The 17,139-nt window shown below is 55.3% G+C and overlaps 9 protein-coding genes across 9 annotated transcripts; 4 read left to right on the forward strand and 5 right to left on the reverse strand.

The window, feature by feature from the left end:
- Positions 1 to 78: 78 nt before the first annotated feature.
- On the forward strand, positions 79 to 1,952 carry M409DRAFT_59590 (uncharacterized protein; the record flags this gene model as incomplete). The annotated part of the gene is made up of 4 exons (XM_033814237.1): positions 79 to 195; positions 254 to 353; positions 428 to 543; positions 660 to 1,952. 4 exons carry the CDS (start codon positions 79 to 81, stop codon positions 1,950 to 1,952), a joined length of 1,626 nt encoding a protein of 541 aa, XP_033661684.1.
- Positions 1,953 to 3,224: 1,272 nt separating this feature from the next.
- M409DRAFT_59591 (uncharacterized protein) lies at positions 3,225 to 3,599 on the forward strand (the record flags this gene model as incomplete). The annotated part of the gene is made up of 1 exon (XM_033814238.1): positions 3,225 to 3,599. One exon carries the CDS (start codon positions 3,225 to 3,227, stop codon positions 3,597 to 3,599), a length of 375 nt encoding a protein of 124 aa, XP_033661685.1.
- Positions 3,600 to 4,310: 711 nt separating this feature from the next.
- M409DRAFT_59592 (uncharacterized protein) lies at positions 4,311 to 5,192 on the reverse strand (the record flags this gene model as incomplete). The annotated part of the gene is made up of 3 exons (XM_033814239.1): positions 4,311 to 4,609; positions 4,640 to 4,750; positions 4,910 to 5,192. 3 exons carry the CDS (start codon positions 5,190 to 5,192, stop codon positions 4,311 to 4,313), a joined length of 693 nt encoding a protein of 230 aa, XP_033661686.1.
- Positions 5,193 to 5,831: 639 nt separating this feature from the next.
- Positions 5,832 to 8,451, forward strand: M409DRAFT_28679 (uncharacterized protein; the record flags this gene model as incomplete). Its single annotated transcript, XM_033809138.1, has 4 exons — positions 5,832 to 5,843; positions 5,910 to 6,090; positions 6,255 to 7,900; positions 7,930 to 8,451. 4 exons carry the CDS (start codon positions 5,832 to 5,834, stop codon positions 8,449 to 8,451), a joined length of 2,361 nt encoding a protein of 786 aa, XP_033661687.1.
- Positions 8,452 to 9,033: 582 nt separating this feature from the next.
- M409DRAFT_59594 (uncharacterized protein) lies at positions 9,034 to 9,635 on the reverse strand (the record flags this gene model as incomplete). Its single annotated transcript, XM_033814240.1, has 2 exons — positions 9,034 to 9,279; positions 9,465 to 9,635. The coding sequence occupies 2 exons, from the start codon at positions 9,633 to 9,635 to the stop codon at positions 9,034 to 9,036; spliced, it is 417 nt and encodes a 138-aa protein (XP_033661688.1).
- A 333-nt stretch (positions 9,636 to 9,968) lies between these two features.
- M409DRAFT_70130 (uncharacterized protein) lies at positions 9,969 to 11,738 on the forward strand (the record flags this gene model as incomplete). Its single annotated transcript, XM_033818585.1, has 6 exons — positions 9,969 to 10,152; positions 10,206 to 10,464; positions 10,536 to 10,893; positions 10,954 to 11,327; positions 11,382 to 11,443; positions 11,503 to 11,738. The coding sequence occupies 6 exons, from the start codon at positions 9,969 to 9,971 to the stop codon at positions 11,736 to 11,738; spliced, it is 1,473 nt and encodes a 490-aa protein (XP_033661689.1).
- A 482-nt stretch (positions 11,739 to 12,220) lies between these two features.
- On the reverse strand, positions 12,221 to 13,540 carry M409DRAFT_70131 (uncharacterized protein; the record flags this gene model as incomplete). Its single annotated transcript, XM_033818586.1, has 2 exons — positions 12,221 to 13,300; positions 13,352 to 13,540. The coding sequence occupies 2 exons, from the start codon at positions 13,538 to 13,540 to the stop codon at positions 12,221 to 12,223; spliced, it is 1,269 nt and encodes a 422-aa protein (XP_033661690.1).
- A 266-nt stretch (positions 13,541 to 13,806) lies between these two features.
- Positions 13,807 to 14,721, reverse strand: M409DRAFT_28682 (uncharacterized protein; the record flags this gene model as incomplete). The annotated part of the gene is made up of 1 exon (XM_033809139.1): positions 13,807 to 14,721. One exon carries the CDS (start codon positions 14,719 to 14,721, stop codon positions 13,807 to 13,809), a length of 915 nt encoding a protein of 304 aa, XP_033661691.1.
- Positions 14,722 to 15,050: 329 nt separating this feature from the next.
- M409DRAFT_37658 (GMC oxidoreductase) lies at positions 15,051 to 16,961 on the reverse strand (the record flags this gene model as incomplete). The annotated part of the gene is made up of 1 exon (XM_033810773.1): positions 15,051 to 16,961. One exon carries the CDS (start codon positions 16,959 to 16,961, stop codon positions 15,051 to 15,053), a length of 1,911 nt encoding a protein of 636 aa, XP_033661692.1.
- Between the last annotated feature and the right edge of the window lie 178 nt (positions 16,962 to 17,139).

The following is a 17,139-nucleotide window of genomic DNA, read 5'->3' on the forward strand; positions in this document are numbered from 1 at the left end:
GTGGTGAGAGGGGCTCGAAAATTTCTTGATCCCAAAGACAGCACCTGCACCTTCTTATCCACGACGTTCTTACCAAAAATGTCGCAACGACGAAGCAAACGCCCCCAATGCTCACAAGACGATTGTGGGTCTCGACGGTTCCACGTGGGCGACGATGGTTTCACGTACTGCGACCAAGGACATCAGCAATCCGAGGTAAACTCCCACAAGACTTGTACACACGACCTCACAGCCTTGACTCACACGCACACAGCTTGGTACTGTCATTGCCGAAGACACCGGAGAATTGGTGACGTTGGGCAAAACGTCGAGAAGGAAGGACAGCGATGCCGAGTCCGTGGCCACGAGTAAAGGTATGTATGGCAAGCTCTACGACATGTCTAGCATGATGCGAGACTTGGAGAAGTTTTGAACTGACACAATGCAGCGACTGGATTTAGTGGCGCGAGGGCGTTTGAACATTATCTCTTATGCATCCAACTCGTCCTACGAAAGCAGCTGCGCTGGCTGATTGATGTCCAAAAGCTGCCTCAGGAGCTCGAGGTACGTACTCATACCGACATGGGAGGCCTGACCTGGCGAGATCTGGCACAAATCTGACTTGAGCGAGATAGACTTTGGTACGAGATCTGTGGGCGCTCAGACTACAGAAGTTGCAGGGCAAGGTATCCTACGACTCGGAGACTGATACTGAAGCCGTCTTCAGCTCGCAGTCTGAACGTGGATCTGGTACGGACACTGAGACAGCGACGTCTCGTCGCAGCAGACAATCCACCCGCAAGAAGCCTCCAGGGCCAAGTTTGATGGATGTCATATGCATCATCTGTGCTGGGTCCATGCTGCTGAGGATTCCTCTCACCATCGCCGACCTTCACAAGTGGATGAATGGCGGTGAGTTGCTGTTCTACTGCGCTGCGAAGGAACTACCTGTGTCAATGCGAGACCGCTTGCCTGGGTATCTCCAAGAGCAACTGGAACCGCAGGAACTCGTCGCGCCAGAATCTCTACACCGCAACATGCTGGCCATGCTTACAGCGTTCAATTCTGACTTCGGCATGGTTGCTCCACCACTCAACCACCCTTTGATCCTGTACCGCTGGATCAAAGAACTTTTCCTGCCACTCGAGATCTACGTTGCCGCGCAGCGCCTTGGTCGACTAATGCAAATCGACTTCACTTACAGTCTGGATGCTAAAGCTTGGACGAACATCAGTTTGCGGTTCCCCGAGATTCGTCTGATGGCGTTGGTCGTCATCACGACGAAGATGATTTTCCCGTTTGACGATCTGAAACGGTATCCAAAGTCTGCCCGCGATACTGCGGCATTGGCGATGGATTGGAAATTGTGGACCCAAGCACATTCCCATGCCCATGGTAGTGAGACGGAAGATGCCCGTGGAGAGAACGTGGACCCTTTGACGTTCGAAGACGCCTTCAAAATGACCGAAGCGGCGAGCCTTGACCTCGCCAGCGACCGCTTGGATCAATATCTGGACTGGTATGAGCGCAACATGGCTTCTGAGCAAGTTCGAGAAAGAGGCCGTGCTGGGCGCGAGGCAGATTTCAGGAGGGCACTGTTCAAAATGTTCCCAGCCAAGGGCGAATTCAGCGATACACGTAAAGCACGGCCCGAGATTAACGAGTCTGGGTCGACTTCGGGGGAGAAGCTTCTCCAGATCCAAAGCGCACTTCGTCTAAAGCGCATAGTCGCGGATGACGGGACCGATGATATCCCACGCGCCGGCAGCTTTTATCCGCAGTATAGGGCCGTGGAGGACTTGGATCACACCACCAGGATCTTCTACGCCAAAGCTGCCGAACTGGCGGGATTCTCACTCAGTGGGATGGTGAGGGCGGTGTTTTCGATGGAGAGAAGGTTGCTATCGCACGAGAAGGATCTGAAGAAGCAACAGCAAGAGAAATCGTCGGCGTCAGCAGTATCGACAGCCTAACTCACCCAATCACGAACGAGTTGCGACCCATTCGCCGGCGAGTTTTGGTAGCTCTCGAACATGTTTCTTCAAGCTGATCACTGCGCATGCGATCACGTCTCTGGCGTAGAAAGCTTCCGGTCTTGGCCCGTTCATGCAATGATGATGGCGATTGCTGTCGTCGTCTTCCTTCAACCATGGATTGCTCGGATTGCCCCAACGGTACTTCCAAATCGCCGCAAGAACATGGCCATTCGACAACAGACCAGAGGAAAACTCCATCAAATTCGCGCATGAAAAGCGGTGAACGGCTGCCAGTCCGAATCAACCGTAGCAAATGTGCGTTGATGTCGTTGCAGCTACTTGGTGAGGGAAGATACGAGGTCGACCGTCGATAACCGGTCTCCTCCAGCCTCCAGCCACAGGGAGTAATTTCGCCATGATGCTACGATCCATGGCAGAAGGACATGCGGGCGTTACAACGAGCGAGCATCGTCGTTCGCAGGTGATTGTCAATGGTCAAGCCACGGGACCGAATGGTTCCCAGAGTGATGCCGACATGCATTGGCGCATACCAGAATTGTCGTCGTCGACTTGGACCTCTCCTGGAAGGGTCACCCACCCATAATCTGCCAACCCAGTCTAGCTGGAGATCGTTCATGCAGACCCTCGCCGCCGAGATGTCGCCACAGGCCTCAAACGATCAATTGCCGCCATTTGCCTTGATCGCGAGCATGGCAACAGGGTCAGGTATTGGAGGGCAGGCCTCGACAAGAAAAGCCTATGGTCGTGATAGGAATGTATAGCAACTGGCGTCGGGATGGAGCAGCTTCCGGGGCCAGGTCTTGTAGTAGCTCGCGAGTCGACAGTCGAATGGCAAGCGGCGAACACTGAATAGCCCGGCCGGACATGTCATCTTGCAGGTTGCATCACTCGCCTTGCTGAACAGTGCGGCGACTAGACAACCAACTTCCCTGCAGTTAGAACAAGGCACATAAACAAAGTAGGCGAGCTATTGGGAGGCGGCGACCAGTCAGAGGGCAGAAGCGGACGAAGCTGTGATGGCGCATGAAGATCGGGCGAGATGGCAGCGTTCCTGCGCCTGTATGCGATCGGTAACATTCCCAAAGCAGGCGGGTGGAGGGTCCTGTGGAGGATGAAATAGGAGCAGACAGCCGAAAGTGGCAAGTCAGAGTGAATTGCTGGCGGGGAGGCTTGGGCGCTCGGACGGCGGGCGGGCCCACTAGCGGCTGCATGTATTTTTAGTGGCATTGACTTCAGCGTTCGGATGCAATGTCTTTGGCCAACGCTCGCCAGGCCATTGCTGGCCCCCTCGCGCGTTCTCGTGCTTTTGGCCGCTTCGGTGGTGGCTTTGGCACAGCAGCGTCATCGCCCTCGTCTGGCCGTCGCGCGCGCGCTGGCTGCCGGCCGCAGTCCATCGGGCGATGGGCGCGCAAGGGATGGGGGGTGAGGGATACACAAAGCAGCGTCCACGGCCCATTTTCACCCTCAATGGCGGCCGCCCGGGTCTCCTCTTGTGCAGCTGACAGGCCGCCACCCGAGAAAGACCGATGCCTCGCCATTCCACAGGCGCAGCCGTTGCCCCGGCGCAGGCAATCAGAGCGCGCGCATTGCGTTCGCGACTGCTGCTGCCGCCGCACTTACTGAGCAGTCAGAAGGATGCAGCAGAGGCGTGCTACTGCACTGATAAACTTTTAAGCTTCTTCGCGGCCGTGCATGGGGGGCACCACTGACGAGGGAGGGAGGGATGGTGGAGGGGTGCCATGGCTGCTAACTACTTGCGCTACTACGGCCACAGTATGGGCATGGGCTGCGGGCTCGGTGATTTTGTCCTAAAGATAGCGCGTGGTTGCTGGCCGCGCGCAGAGGGCCACCGTCCGCTACGGCGAGTGTACCGGTACTGCTGGCTCAGGCTCTGGCAGTCGACGAAACCACCAGCCCGCCCGCTCCCATGTCTTCCCCAAGGGCCTTTCACGACGCAATCTGGCGGTGCCATGGGAGCCGTAGCCTGGCGTCATCGAGCCAGTCACACGCCCGCCGTGCCCATGCCTGCGCTGTATGGCAGGACGACGCCCCTCCAGGCACGCCCACCATGCCTCTAATTGTCTGCCAAAAACCGTTTCGGGCCTCTAGTTGCCGCTCATACTGATCGCCGCCCCCAGTCGCTCTTTTCGACCGCATTGTTGTCGAATCTCACCCCCAGTATAATATTTGATATTATCAACCAACTGCCCGCCCACCACAACCTCGCTGCTGCTGCTGAACGTCTGACGAAACATCAACTCAAACTAGCCCTCCGCTGCCCAACGTACGCTGGCCTGCTCGCCGCCCTCCCGCCGTCCCGCCTGCACGCCATCATCAACAATCGATTCGCAACATCACCGCTGCGACGACTGCGCTGAAACAGGCTCCGCGCTGTTGACTCAGGACGCCGACGCTGCGGTTGTCATTCCAAGACCGACTCCACCGACCTGGATGCCACCCACACCGTACTAGCGCCAAGCTTGCGATCAGCAAAGGGCCATCCGCCTCAGAAAACCCTCCTGGACACAAGCCGCACGTCGGCGCTCCTTGTGTCCACCGAACCGCGTTACAGGCGTCTGGTAACGGTTCGTGGTACTGCGCAAACACCAGATCGGCATCCCTCCGCTTCGAATCTTTGGTAGCTCATCGCAGGCCCGACTCACGCGGCAAGCTTTCATCTTGCGTCAGGTGACCGCCGACCACCCTCCAAACATTCGACATTCCTGGGCGTTCCATTGATCGAGCATCTTCGCTGTTGCCGCGAGCTCGCTGCACTGGCAACCAACCAGTATCCATTGTTGCATCCCAAGATCGCTTGCGAGAGCCGAAGCGGCTACGCCCGGCCATCTATCTTCAAGTGAGGTTCGTTCCCCCGACCTTCCTTGCATAGAACCCATTTGTCCTCCCTTTGCTCCGCTGGTTCCTGGTCTTACCTCTAAACCTGAGGTCATTCCCGCGCGAAAGCAGTGGCATGAGCTCTTGTTGCCCCAACCTCTGAATCGTCGTCGGATGATCATCAACCACGACGACGCCATCATCTGAGGCTCTGGCAGCAGCCCCGTCTCGTTCAATGCGCTCAGCACGGCCAGATCCATTTCGATCGTTGATTCTGACACCGACAGCAGCAGCAGAAGCAGCCACATACCCCACCCGTTTGCGCGGCCTGAGGCGCGTTGCTGTCCGACGCTCTTTGTTCACCCCGGTATGTTCGGACATGCGAAGTCCAGGAATGGCTCTGGCCTTGGCCGACGACACAGCCGCTAATTTCCATCATGGTAGATTTTCCTGATTGTCGCCAAAACACAGTCGCTACAGCGCTGGGGCTTTGACACCGCGATTGCGATCCCGTCGGGAGCATACAGCAGCGAAACGCCAGCTCCTTGGTTTCAGCAGCGGAAAGAACCCTGCAATCTCCTGCGAACGACTGCAAGAGCGACTGGGTTGGCCATTTGCGCACAAGGCGTCGTCCTTTGACAGCGGCCGAGATTTCGTCGACAGGCTGCGAGTCGCACGCTGACACTGACATCAAAGGCCGGAAGAAAGGCGCTCTATTTCTGCATGTCTCTGGACGGATAGCTGCCTCACCAGCTCGGACCAATCGTTCAACCAAGCGTGCGCTGCAGCCCAGCGATCTGGCATTGGTTTAATCATCGTCCGCCCTCTCGCTCGCTCGCGCCCATCTCGCGTCGTACAAGTTGCAGCAGACTGCCTTCGCACTTGCGTTCTGTTTTTTGTGAACTGCAACTGTTCAGCGCAGACGTATGCGTCACCAGGTCAGTTGCACCACATCCCACCCCCCAGCCTGGATTTCCATGGAGTTGGGTCCAGTCATGACTCTGCGACGACCTCACCAACATGGTTGCCTGTGTGCAGCTCAGCCACCACCGCAACCACAATGACAACAATGGCGATGACTAACACTTGTGCGAGCAGGTCCAACGACGAGACAGCAAGAACAACTTCGCGGTAGTTGATGAAGAGTCCGGGATACCCACATCACTTGTCGAGAACTATCGGGACGCCAACGAAAGTGGGCCATTGGCCCAGTCGGATCCGCGAAGCTACCTGCTGTCCATGTCGGAGTACGACAAGTCCCAAGCTTACGATGTGTACGGTAAGTGCTGCCTCCCCAAGCTTAATCACGAGAGCTCCAACATGCCTGGGTGCCTGATCAGCCGGGGAAGGGGCCGATGCGGCCTTTCCATCCCGCGCGCGTGGGAGGACTTGGGCATGTGAAGAGAGGAACAGCCAGATGACTGATGTGACGTACACCCACAGACTACCAAGCTGCCACAAGACCAGACCAAGGTCACCACCACGCATACGCCGGCTATGCAGGACACCCTGCCTTTGCCGGAGATTATGTAGCGACTCAGGCGCAGGTACCATCTGGCCTCCCCCAATCATCCACCACACTCGGGCTGGTACCATCTGCTCAACAATACGGCACGCATGATCCCACCTACTACGGTCAGCAGATGCCCAGCTACCCTGCATATCTTGACGCTGCTCCTCGTCCTGTTCCGGCGATAAACTCATACACGCCACAGCAAGGACAGCAAGGAACCAAAGTCACCGTCTACTTCCAGAGTGTCTACGACTTTGACGCACCCCAGGTTACGCCGGTCATAATGTTTGGCCACAAGCGGTGTCAGAGCACTCTGACCAAGTCACCCTTGACGCATGCCTTCCAATACGCCCTCTCCGCTGATGCTCCGTCTTTGACGTCGACCAACTCGCCTTCTCCCACTGTGTCGCTTCAGCTGGCGCTCGACGATGGCACCATCAACTGGGAATCGCCTTCGATGGATGTGGGAGTCTTCACCTACTTGCCAGAACAACCAACCTACTACCAGCTCGATTCGCCGCAGATGCCTTCACAACAGCTTCAGCAACCACGCAAGCGCAAGCTGTCCGTTGAAGCTTCACCCCGTCGATCGCCCACCAAGAAGCAATCGATGCACAACCTTGGCCAACACGCCAACCCGATGGCTTCGCCTTCGCAGTTCAGACGTCCGAGCATGCCCAACATTCCTGATATGTATCAGCAGAATCGACGCTTCAGTGGACAGGGCGACTACCAACAACAGTCGTACGGCGCTGCACTTTCTCGGATGCCATCGTCCCAATACTACGGCCACCATCCGCAATCGACTCCCTTGCAGGCGTCATCATCGCAGAGCCCGTCATGGTCCTACCCACAAGGGATGCCACAGCATCATGGCCTTCGCAGTCCGTCAGCAGCCATGTCGACGGCAAGCAAGAGTTCGCAAATACTTCCCTCACCAGCTGCTGGTAATCCACCCCTGATACGAACATCCACGATGCAACAGTCACCAACGACTCCGGGAGCACCGATGCCCCCAGCCCCGGCCGCCTTCAACCCTTATGCGGTCTACCCATCCAACACCAAGGCACTGCTCAAAATTGACGGAGATCTCAACACCATGGCCGACAAATGGACGTCTGCGGAGTGGGAGGCCAAGCGACGGTTGGTACAGTTCAGGCGCAGCCAAGCAGGAAGCGTCATCACCGCCACGTTTGAGCCCGTCACACTCGAAGACCGCATCCCAAACAGCATCTGTGTCAGCTGTATCTGGTGGGAGGAGAAGCAGGAGTGCTACGTCACCTCCGTCGATACGATCTCACTTTTGGAATCTTTGGTCGCAGTGCGCTTCACCGTCGAAGAAAAGAATCGCATCCGGCGCAACCTGGAAGGCTTTCGGCCGGCTACGGTCTCCAAGACGAAGCAGGACAGCGAGGAATTCTTCAAGCTGATCATGGGTTTCCCCAACCCCAAACCGAGAAATATCGAAAAGGACGTGAAGGTGTTCCCGTGGCGCATCTTGGCAACGGCGTTGAAGAAGATCATTGGCAAATATGCAAGTCATCCCTGCATTGCATATGCACATGCACAGTCCTCCGTATTGATTCGTTGCTAACCTCGTCCCAGTCAGCGAGCTACTCCTCGACCGCAGGCGTGTTGCACACCCCCAATATGTCAAGCTACGCGGCAAGCCGACCATCTGATGCGAACATCGAGCAGCGCCCCGCGGCATCACCACGTTCGACCTCGAGTTCTGCAGCTTCCCATGGTCATGCATACGCGCCACCGGCCATGCCACACAATGTGTATTCGCCTCACGCGGCTGGTGCACAAGGCCTCGGCGTCGGCCCGCCAGCAGGTCCATCAGATCTGCGTCTCTCCGTACCTACATCCGCCGGGGCACAAGCAACGTCCTGGCACCAGCCGGCGGCGCACTACAGCTCCGATCTGGCGGCTGGTGGTCGTGGCTGGGACTTTGGTGGTTACCTGTCTGCGGCGCCAGCAACAGGACTTCCAGGAACGACGCACTCGTACCCATACCAACAGCGGATTCCCTCGTTGACTGGACCAGCTGCAATGCCCTCGGAAGCCAGGTTCGTGCCCTTGCACGATTACGAGAGCCAAAGTCAGCCGACTTCGACGTCGTAAAGGGAAGAAAGAGGGTGTTGTGTGGTCATGCGGGCCAAGCTCTGTCAACGCTAGCCTCAATCCGCGCTGCACCTCTCCTTGCACCACACCCTCTTCTCTGCCGAGACTCGTTTCAGGATCCACCACATTCTCTTTGTTCGCCTTCCGGATGATCAACATGGCCACCAGATCTCGCCTTGGATGCCGACTGGACCAGATCATCTGACGCACACTCACATCGCACTCACACACCACCATGACCAACAACATTCCTAATACTGGGCTTGGTCTTCTTTTCTGTTTGGAAGACGTCACCACGTCAGCATTGCGACGGGCGTGGAGGTCTTGTCTTTCTATAATCATCGTCGCAACCATAGACCTCACACCTTCACGGGACACAACTGGCGCAAGGCGCTCGCATGAGATACCCATGTTGCTTGCTTGCTTTTTTGAACTTGTTTTTCTGCAATCTGCGGACATCGCACTGAGAGAGATTTATTACCGCACGCACGCGCACAAGGCTTTGGGAAGAGAGGGCATCGAACTGTATGGATAACGACAGCATCATCATATCATCTCTTTCTGCGTCACAACGCACCGCATCTAATAGGGTTGGGTTCCAGCTTTCGCTGACGGACGGGGAGAGGAGATGGCGAACCACTTCTGCATCGATTCGATAATAGAGGCTGGGGTCGATCGTTCGACGACGGAGGCTGTATGAAATGATGATACCAAACACATAGATACATACCTTGCTTGCGCACATCTCACCTTTCCCTTCTCCTCCTCTCCCTCCCCCTCATCATCATGCTCATCTGTGCTGACAGCTCTTCGCATCTCACGGCTTCCCTAGGACGGACATCAAGCCCGACTGCCCAGCGATCCTTCACGACCACTTCGGCGAATAGATCTAGCGACCGATCTCTCCACTCGGTGCCTACTTCTGTATCCCGATGTCACCTTCCTCACTGGCCATCCTTGCTCCACTACCAATCAAGATTATCAAGCACTTCTCGGCTTGCGGTCAAGCTCACACCGCGCTGGGGAAATGGTGGAGGTTTGTGGAGAAGTGGACGAACTTGCTGACTTCGTGTCGCTCTTGTTTGGCTGGAACTTGGAATGTCGATGGCGATGGAGAAGGTTTTTCCCAAACCACATGAGCCGCACGTGTTGCAGGTAGGGTCGCTTAGGTGAGTTGAACGCATGCCTGATAGGGAATTTGGTGGGTCGATCTTGCTCGAATTGAGGATTGATGAGTGGCTTGCCCCGGACTGTGCAGCCGATGCTGCGTGCGGCTGGGGTTCTACGGCAGACGGAGAGGGGAGATGGGGACGGAGATGGAGGGCTCCTTTGCCTGGGTTTGGTATTTCGGCGGCGATTGTGGCCTTGTCAGGGTTGTCCTGTTGGTCCTTTTTGCATTATTGTTAGGGTGGGAGGTGAGATTTTCTTTTCCTTCTTTTCAATCTCTCTTGTGGTTTTCTCTCGTCTTTTCCTCTTCCATCTCTTTGCGGGTTCTTCTCTCAACCGCGACCGGCACAATGGACCCTTCAACAGAGAAAGAAAGCATCGAGCGTTTGGAAGAGAAGGACATCCCTCTCTCATCAATTGACTACGTCGAAGACCCAGCAGCAGAGCGCCGTATCACGAGGAAACTCGACCTCCACATCCTTCCGTGGATCTTTGCGTTGTGGTTGTTAGCCTTCATCGACAGATCCAATATAGGCAAGCATCGACCTTCCACCTCCCCAGCAACATGCCCGCTGACCCTCCACCAGGCAACGCCAAACTCGACGGCCTGATCGATGACCTCCACCTCGATGGGGACAAGTATAATGTTGCTCTTACGGTGTTCTACATCCTCTACGTCCTGATCGACATTCCTAGCAACTGGCTATTGAAAGTCGTAGGCGGAGGGCGGTACCTCCCAATCCTCGCAGCGGCATGGGGTATCGTAGGAACGTGCATGGGCGCGGTGAAGTCCTATGGCGGGCTGATCGCCTGTCGATTGTTGCTGGGGGCTTGCGAGGGTGGGATGTAAGTTCAACTCCAAAATGCCTTGCTACGAGGTCTTTGAGAACGTCTTGCTGATATTTTGATCTTCTCAGGTTCGGCGGCATAATCCTCTACCTCAGCATGTTCTACAAACGCCACGACCTCATGTTCCGCCTCGGCGTCTTCTACTGCGCCGCGCCCCTCTCAGGAGCCTTTGGCGGTCTCCTCGCCACTGGTCTCGCGCAGATCCACTATCATGGATACAATGGCTGGCCGTGGATCTTCTTCGTCGAAGGCTCCATTACCGTCCTCGTGGCTGTCGTTGCGTTCTTTTTCCTGCCGAATACGCCTGGAGCCGCGAAGTTCTTGAGTGCGGAGGAGCAGGTTTTGGCGGCGAGGAGGTTAAGGGTTGATCTGAGCGGTGCGGCGGCGACGGAGAGGGTGGAGGAGGAGAAGTTCAATTGGAGAGAAGTACAATTCGTCCCTTTCCCTTTACTCATCGATCGAGAGATCTGACGAGGCCGTGCACAGGTCCGCTTCGCCCTTCTAAACATCAACACAATCGCCATGTCGATCAACTTCTTCCTCATCCTGATCCCCATCTACAGCTTCAGCCTGTTCCTGCCCACGATCAACAGGAGTTTCACAAGCAATACTGTCACCGCACAACTCTATACCGTGGCGCCCAACTTCCTCGGCTTCCTCACTGTGCTTGCCTTCGCGTGGACGAGTGACCGGTTCAAGATGCGAGGACCGTTCATCCTCGTGGGGCTCCTCCTGGCTGCGGTGGGGTATATCATGGAGTTGGCATCCGAGGACAATGCTGTCAAGTACGCGGGGACGTTTTTCGTTGCTGCTGGGGCGTTTCCTTGTTCGCCGCTGGTGTTGGCGTGGTTGTCGAATAAGTGAGTGGTCAATCCGTTCGTCCCTCTGAGCACCAATTAACGAATGTCGTGCAGCCTCGCGCCACACACAACCAAAGCAACAGGTCTAGGTTTCCAAGTCGCCTTTGGGAACTGCGGTAAGGCCCTTCTCCGATGCCATATCTCCCATGGATCCGTTCACTGACACAGACTGCAGGCGCCTTCGTCGCAACATTCACCTACCTCTCCACCGACGCGCCGAAATACATCACCGGCCACGCCATCAATCTCGGCGCCATCGGCCTCGCGCTCCTCCTCACAGCCGCCAACATCGCGTACATTCGGTATGAGAATATGGCGAGGCAGAGCGGGAAGCGGGGGTATCGACTGCAGATGGTGGAGGATGAGAGTCAATTGGGATTTCTGCATCCAGAATTTCGATATACGATGTAGCCCTTGGCATATGGGGTGTGATTCATTCATATTCGATAGACACGAAGATATGATCTGACGACGAGTGATGATTTTTCAGGCTGTTTGTTGTTGCGTGAAGTCGTGGTGATGGATAAATGCGCTAGTCTACAAGGCTACGCCATCGGCAGTTACAAAAGTAACGAAACCCGTTTTGTTTCGATAGTCCCAACGTCCGCGCTGAGCAAGCACCGATCGTTACAACGGCTCGCCTATTCTTTCGCCAGGATGTTCGACGACTCTCGCAAGTCTTGTTGGTTGACTAGAGGACGGGATCTAGTGGAAGTCCTAAACGGTCATCTAGGATGTATCCTGGGTAGATAGGACTGGCGTTGCCTTCCTGCGCAAATTCGAAGACGTCGTCAAGTGATTCGTGCAATTGGTAAATTGGTGGTGATGAGGTGTAATTTCTCTGTACGCTTTTGTTGGATTGTACAAGGATACAGGAGCATGGCTTCGTTCTCTCAGAAGGTGTCGTCCTCGACATCATATGCCCGCCTCACAACACTCGGACTAGGATCGTCAAAACCGATATCGTCTTCACCTTCGATATCGTCTGTCGCGTCAGCACCAGCTGTCAATAACAAGTCGTCGACAATCTTTTTGCTTGCTTCCCTGGCAGGTGTCTGCATCAGTCTTGACTGAGGCAGGTGGAACTGCATGGTCTTGGGTGGGCTCATCTCAGGAAGATCATCATCCTCATCACTCTCGTCGAAGAATGCACTGGCTCTTGTGCGGTCTTTCGTCGAGGCATACGCTTTATCCTGTGGGGAAAAGAGCTCCATACCAGTCGATGTCTTTGGGACTGCCAGACCACCTTTCTTGCCAGCTGGTGTGAGAACTGACACTCCTGGAGTTCTCGGAGCACCCTTAGCAGGCGAGAACAGCTCGCTTCGCAATTCAGGCGCAGCAATAGGCGATGATCCAGGTGAATCGTCCCAGGGAGCCTTCTTCGTTGCTGTGGCAGGAGTTGCCTTAGCCGGCTTTGCTTGTTGTCGCTGTTGACGTTGTGTGTGCGGCGTGGCCTGGATGCGGTAGTTCTTGTCGAGAATCGCGCGATGCATCATTGGATCGTTATTTTGGCGAGAGTGGCTGTTGAAAATGGGACCAGGCTTGAAGGACGATTCGGGTTCGAATGGAGAAGACTGAAGATTTGCAGCAGAAGTCATGCGTGGAGTGCTGGGCTGCTCGGACGACTCTTCCATGGCAGCTTGGTTCCTCCCTGTGTACTTCCTCGGAGTCGGCGACTTGTAAGACGATGTGGGCCTGCTTGTCTGTCCCTTCACTCCTCCATTCGTCTTCTTCGCAGTCGAAGGTGGGAGCTTGGGAGTTGTTTGAACGCCCGTCATTTGTGTTGGAGACTCCACGCTAAACTCTTCATCTTCACCATCTTGCTGCTCTGCACCCGTAATGGTACTGTCGCCCTGATCGGTCGGTGTTTGGAAAGACTCGGTGGGCTCGGTGTTCGTCACAGTCTCGTCGGTGTTCTCTTCGTATCCTGATAGCGAGACATTGGCTGACGCTTCGAAGAACTGCTTCCAGAACTACGAGATGTTAGGATACAGTTTGAAGCGTCTCAGTCTATCATCGCATACCTTTGAGCCCTCCCAAACCTCGTTGCTATGCTTGGCATAATCCTCGACTATGGGCAGAATGCTGGTTGTGACAATGCGATGCGCCTTGCTGAAATTGCTGTCGATTTCCTGAAGGGTGAGGGTGATTTGCTGCTCCAATCGCTCCAGCTCCTCTGTGAGCGTCAAATTGCGCTGTGTTGGTCGAGACATGGTTCAATGGACTTCGTCGTACAATTGTTGATCGATGTTGGCGCAAAAGCGCGTCGTTCGCGTGTCCCGCACCGTGGTCCGTGCATCGGTATATATTACTTCCGACCGCCCTCTCTTCACTTCTCTTCTCTACCCAATCCTACACAACACATGTGTCTGGCGATGAACCTCGTTGCCATCACACTTAAGACACGATGAGGGAAACCTTTGTCTGAACTGACATAATACAGCGCTATACAGTTGGGAAGAAGGCCCAACGTACTATCTTATTGCCTCTTCACGATCAAAACCGCCCCAGGCACCCTCCTCCTCAGAACGAGATCTTCCGCTCCCCCCTCTCGCAAAAGACTCTCGATATGATTCCTGAGAACGCGCACCACATCATCTTCAGTCCCCATCTTATCAGGGTTCGCCTCTCGCCATCTCACGACCGGGCTCCGTGTCCCCATCATCGACTCAAATTGGTCCAAAGTATACGACTCCTCACCTGCAAGAAACCGCTCGTGGGGTCCCCAAACTCTGCGATTGTAACTCGATTTGTCGAACCCTTTGACCGCAGCATCGACACCCCTAGGCATGGTGAGGTCCTTGTAGCCATCCTGAGACAGCAGATTGCCCTCGACTTTGTACGGCTTCAGGTATTCGTCGCGGTGGCGGGACACGGCTGCTTCGATTTTGTCCGCGTTGGGAAGGTCTGGATGAGTGACTGCTCGTGATGTCGCCCAGAGAGCGACGGACCCTCCAGGTTTGAGCACCCGGGCTGCTTCGGACCAGAATGCGGGCAAGTTGAACCAGTGGGCGGCGTTGGCGGCGGTTATGAGTTCGATGCTGGAGGACGGGATCGCTGACATGTCTTCTGCTGGAGAGGCGTGGAATGTAATTGTCTCTGGGGATGGGTTGAGAGATTCCGCAGTCGAAACCATCGCGGGGCTTGGATCGATAGCCTGAGTACGAGTGAAGTGTAGTGCGAGGGAGAACGTTGCCAGGCCAGGGCCGCAGCCGACATCTAAGAGAGACTCGAATCCTCCGCCCGTAGATTTGCGATGATCTATTATGTGATCGTACACGCTGGAGTGGTAATTTGCTCGGTGTTGCGCGTAGTTCTTGCCCTGGTCTTTTGTGAAGGTCGTGAAAGTCTTGTCCTTGAAGGAGTCCGCTGCAGCGGCCAACATCGAAGCCATGGTTCGTTGGTGTTGCTGTGCTCGCCCAGGAAGTTCAAAGGCATATATGTGTGGCCGTGGCATACGTTGAAGAGCTTCGGACGATGGCCGAGATATTTCATTCACAACATAGGGCTGCACGTCAAAACGAGCACCTCAACTGTGCTGTGTGGCTTCCCTTTGAAGCGCCATTACGCGTCACCTCTGCACAAAATCGAATTATGCAGAGATTTTGCGGTGGTTGAAGCGGGTGAGGCGGACGATCCGTCAACAGGCTTCTGAAAAACAGAACCCTGCTCATGGCCAAGAATGTTTGGATGTACTGTGTGCAGAGAGCCGTTGAATTACATTTACTTCTTGTCTATGATCTGCTGAGCAATCTTCTCGCTAAACGCATACACCGTACTCTGCGGATGCCCCGGCGGTAGAATAGGGAACGCGGACGCATCTACGACCCTCAAGTTGTGGATGCCAAAGACCTTCGCATCGTGATCCACAACCGCAAGAGAGTCGTTTCTCAACCCCATCTTAGCCGTCCCAGCAGCGTGGTAGACAGTCGTCAAGCTCTCACCGATCCAAGTCAGAATCTCTTCGTCGGTCTGCACAGATGGCCCCGGGAACGCTTCTTCAGGATGCGCCACTCCCAGCTTTACGAGGATAGCCCAGATCTCGCGTTGACGCTTGAAAGACTGGACAGCTATTTCCCTGTCCGCCTGATGCGTAAGCCAGGCTGGATCGATGATCGGCAAGTCCAGGGCGGAAGCGCTTGCGAGCTTTACAGTGCCTCTGGACAGAGGCGCAACCAGAGCAGCGTTCAGTGTAGCGTAGTTGTTCCCATCCCTTGGGTCTGCTGTCTGCTTGTTCAGGTTGTAACCGTTGTACGCCGAGACAGGAAGCCACTCGATCTCAGGCCAGTCAGGTGGGAAGGCCTCCAAGGCTTTTTTGCTCGCGTTACTCAATCCGGACCGATAAGGCTCTGGCAACTTCTCCCATCCGTAATACCCAGGACCAAAAATGCTCAGAGGTCCCCCGCCGGTGTTCAAGTAAGTCTGAACAAGCTGGCGAGCAACGGTGGCGTTGTTTGCACCAGCGGAAGCTGTGTTGACGTTCACAGCGTGTGCAGAGCCGAAGATCGGGTGATCCCACATGTTTTGTCCCACGCCGGGCAAATTCGCGAGGCACGGTAGCTTGAAGGTCGCCAGGTAACTGCAGTTTCCAATACCGGAGAGCATGAGCAGTTGGGGACTTTGGAACGCACCGGCGCTGAGTATGACCTCCTTCCTTGCCGTTAATGTGAAATTCACAGACGGTGTGCCAAAGGTCCCAGCTGCGATGGCTGAGATGCCGGTTGCGGTCGTCCCGTTGAACAAGATCTTGGAGGCCAACGTATTCTTGTACACAATCGGCGCCTTGTGAGCGTTGAGTGCAGACTGCAAGAAAGAAGACTCAGAACTAGAGCGCTGCCCGTTATTCGGGTCGATTGTCAAGCCAGCATAAGCAGAACCAAGCAGCCTGCCACTGCTGAGGCCATCGATCTGTGGCATGCTGGCATTGATAAAGGCCAGCCTTGCCCAAGTGCCAAAAGGATCAACGGCGCGCGAGAACGAGACTTGCACAGGCCCACCATTAGGCGTGAAGGAGCTGAGGTTCTGCGGATTGCTGGAGTTGGCGTAAAGAGTGGCATTGGGTGGTGTGAAGTCAACGGACTGCTTGAAGTATGGTAGCAAGTTTGCGAAATTCCAACTATCGTCACCGACGAGCGATGACCATTGCTCCAGACTTTGGATGGTCGGCCGTTGGTAGAGGAAGTAGTTCCGAGCTGAAGAACCTCCTAACGTCTTGCCTCTGGCATAGTGAAGACGCCTGTTGATCGGTGCAGCTTGGACCGTCGTGGAAATGCCCCAGTCGATCAGAGGTTGGAAATTGTCGTAATCTGACCCTGTAAAGTAGGTTGCATAGCCTGGAACAACGCTCAAATTGCTGTTATCTTGTTCGTAGAAGCCCCCAGCTTCGACGACAGCCACACTAAGGTTTGCCTGTGCGAGGCGCGTGGCGATGGCGAGTCCTCCCGTACCACCGCCAATGATGACATAATCGAACGTGGCATTTGTTCCAGGCACGCCAAAGAAGGATGACACAAGTGGCTGGCCATTGGGGCTCTGCTGGTTGAATGCGAAGTCGATTGCCAAAGCTCCCTGGGCCAGAAAGTCCAGAGTTGCGAGAATGGTCAGAGCAAGAGATACCGGCCTGTTGGACCTCATGGCGAATGCACCGGCCATCCAATTCTCATTTATTCGTCTTGCTGCAGAGGACCAGCTGCGCAGATTGCCTGAGATGATGTAGTTTGACAGGGAAGTAGGTACAAGAGCAGCATACCAGATATTCACCAAAGCATTACCGCGTGGCGGGATTGGAGAAGCTTTCTACACAGCGTGACAT

This window comes from Zasmidium cellare, assembly GCF_010093935.1.
Source record: "Zasmidium cellare ATCC 36951 unplaced genomic scaffold M409scaffold_45, whole genome shotgun sequence".
NCBI classification, from domain to species: Eukaryota; Fungi; Ascomycota; class Dothideomycetes; order Mycosphaerellales; family Mycosphaerellaceae; genus Zasmidium; species Zasmidium cellare.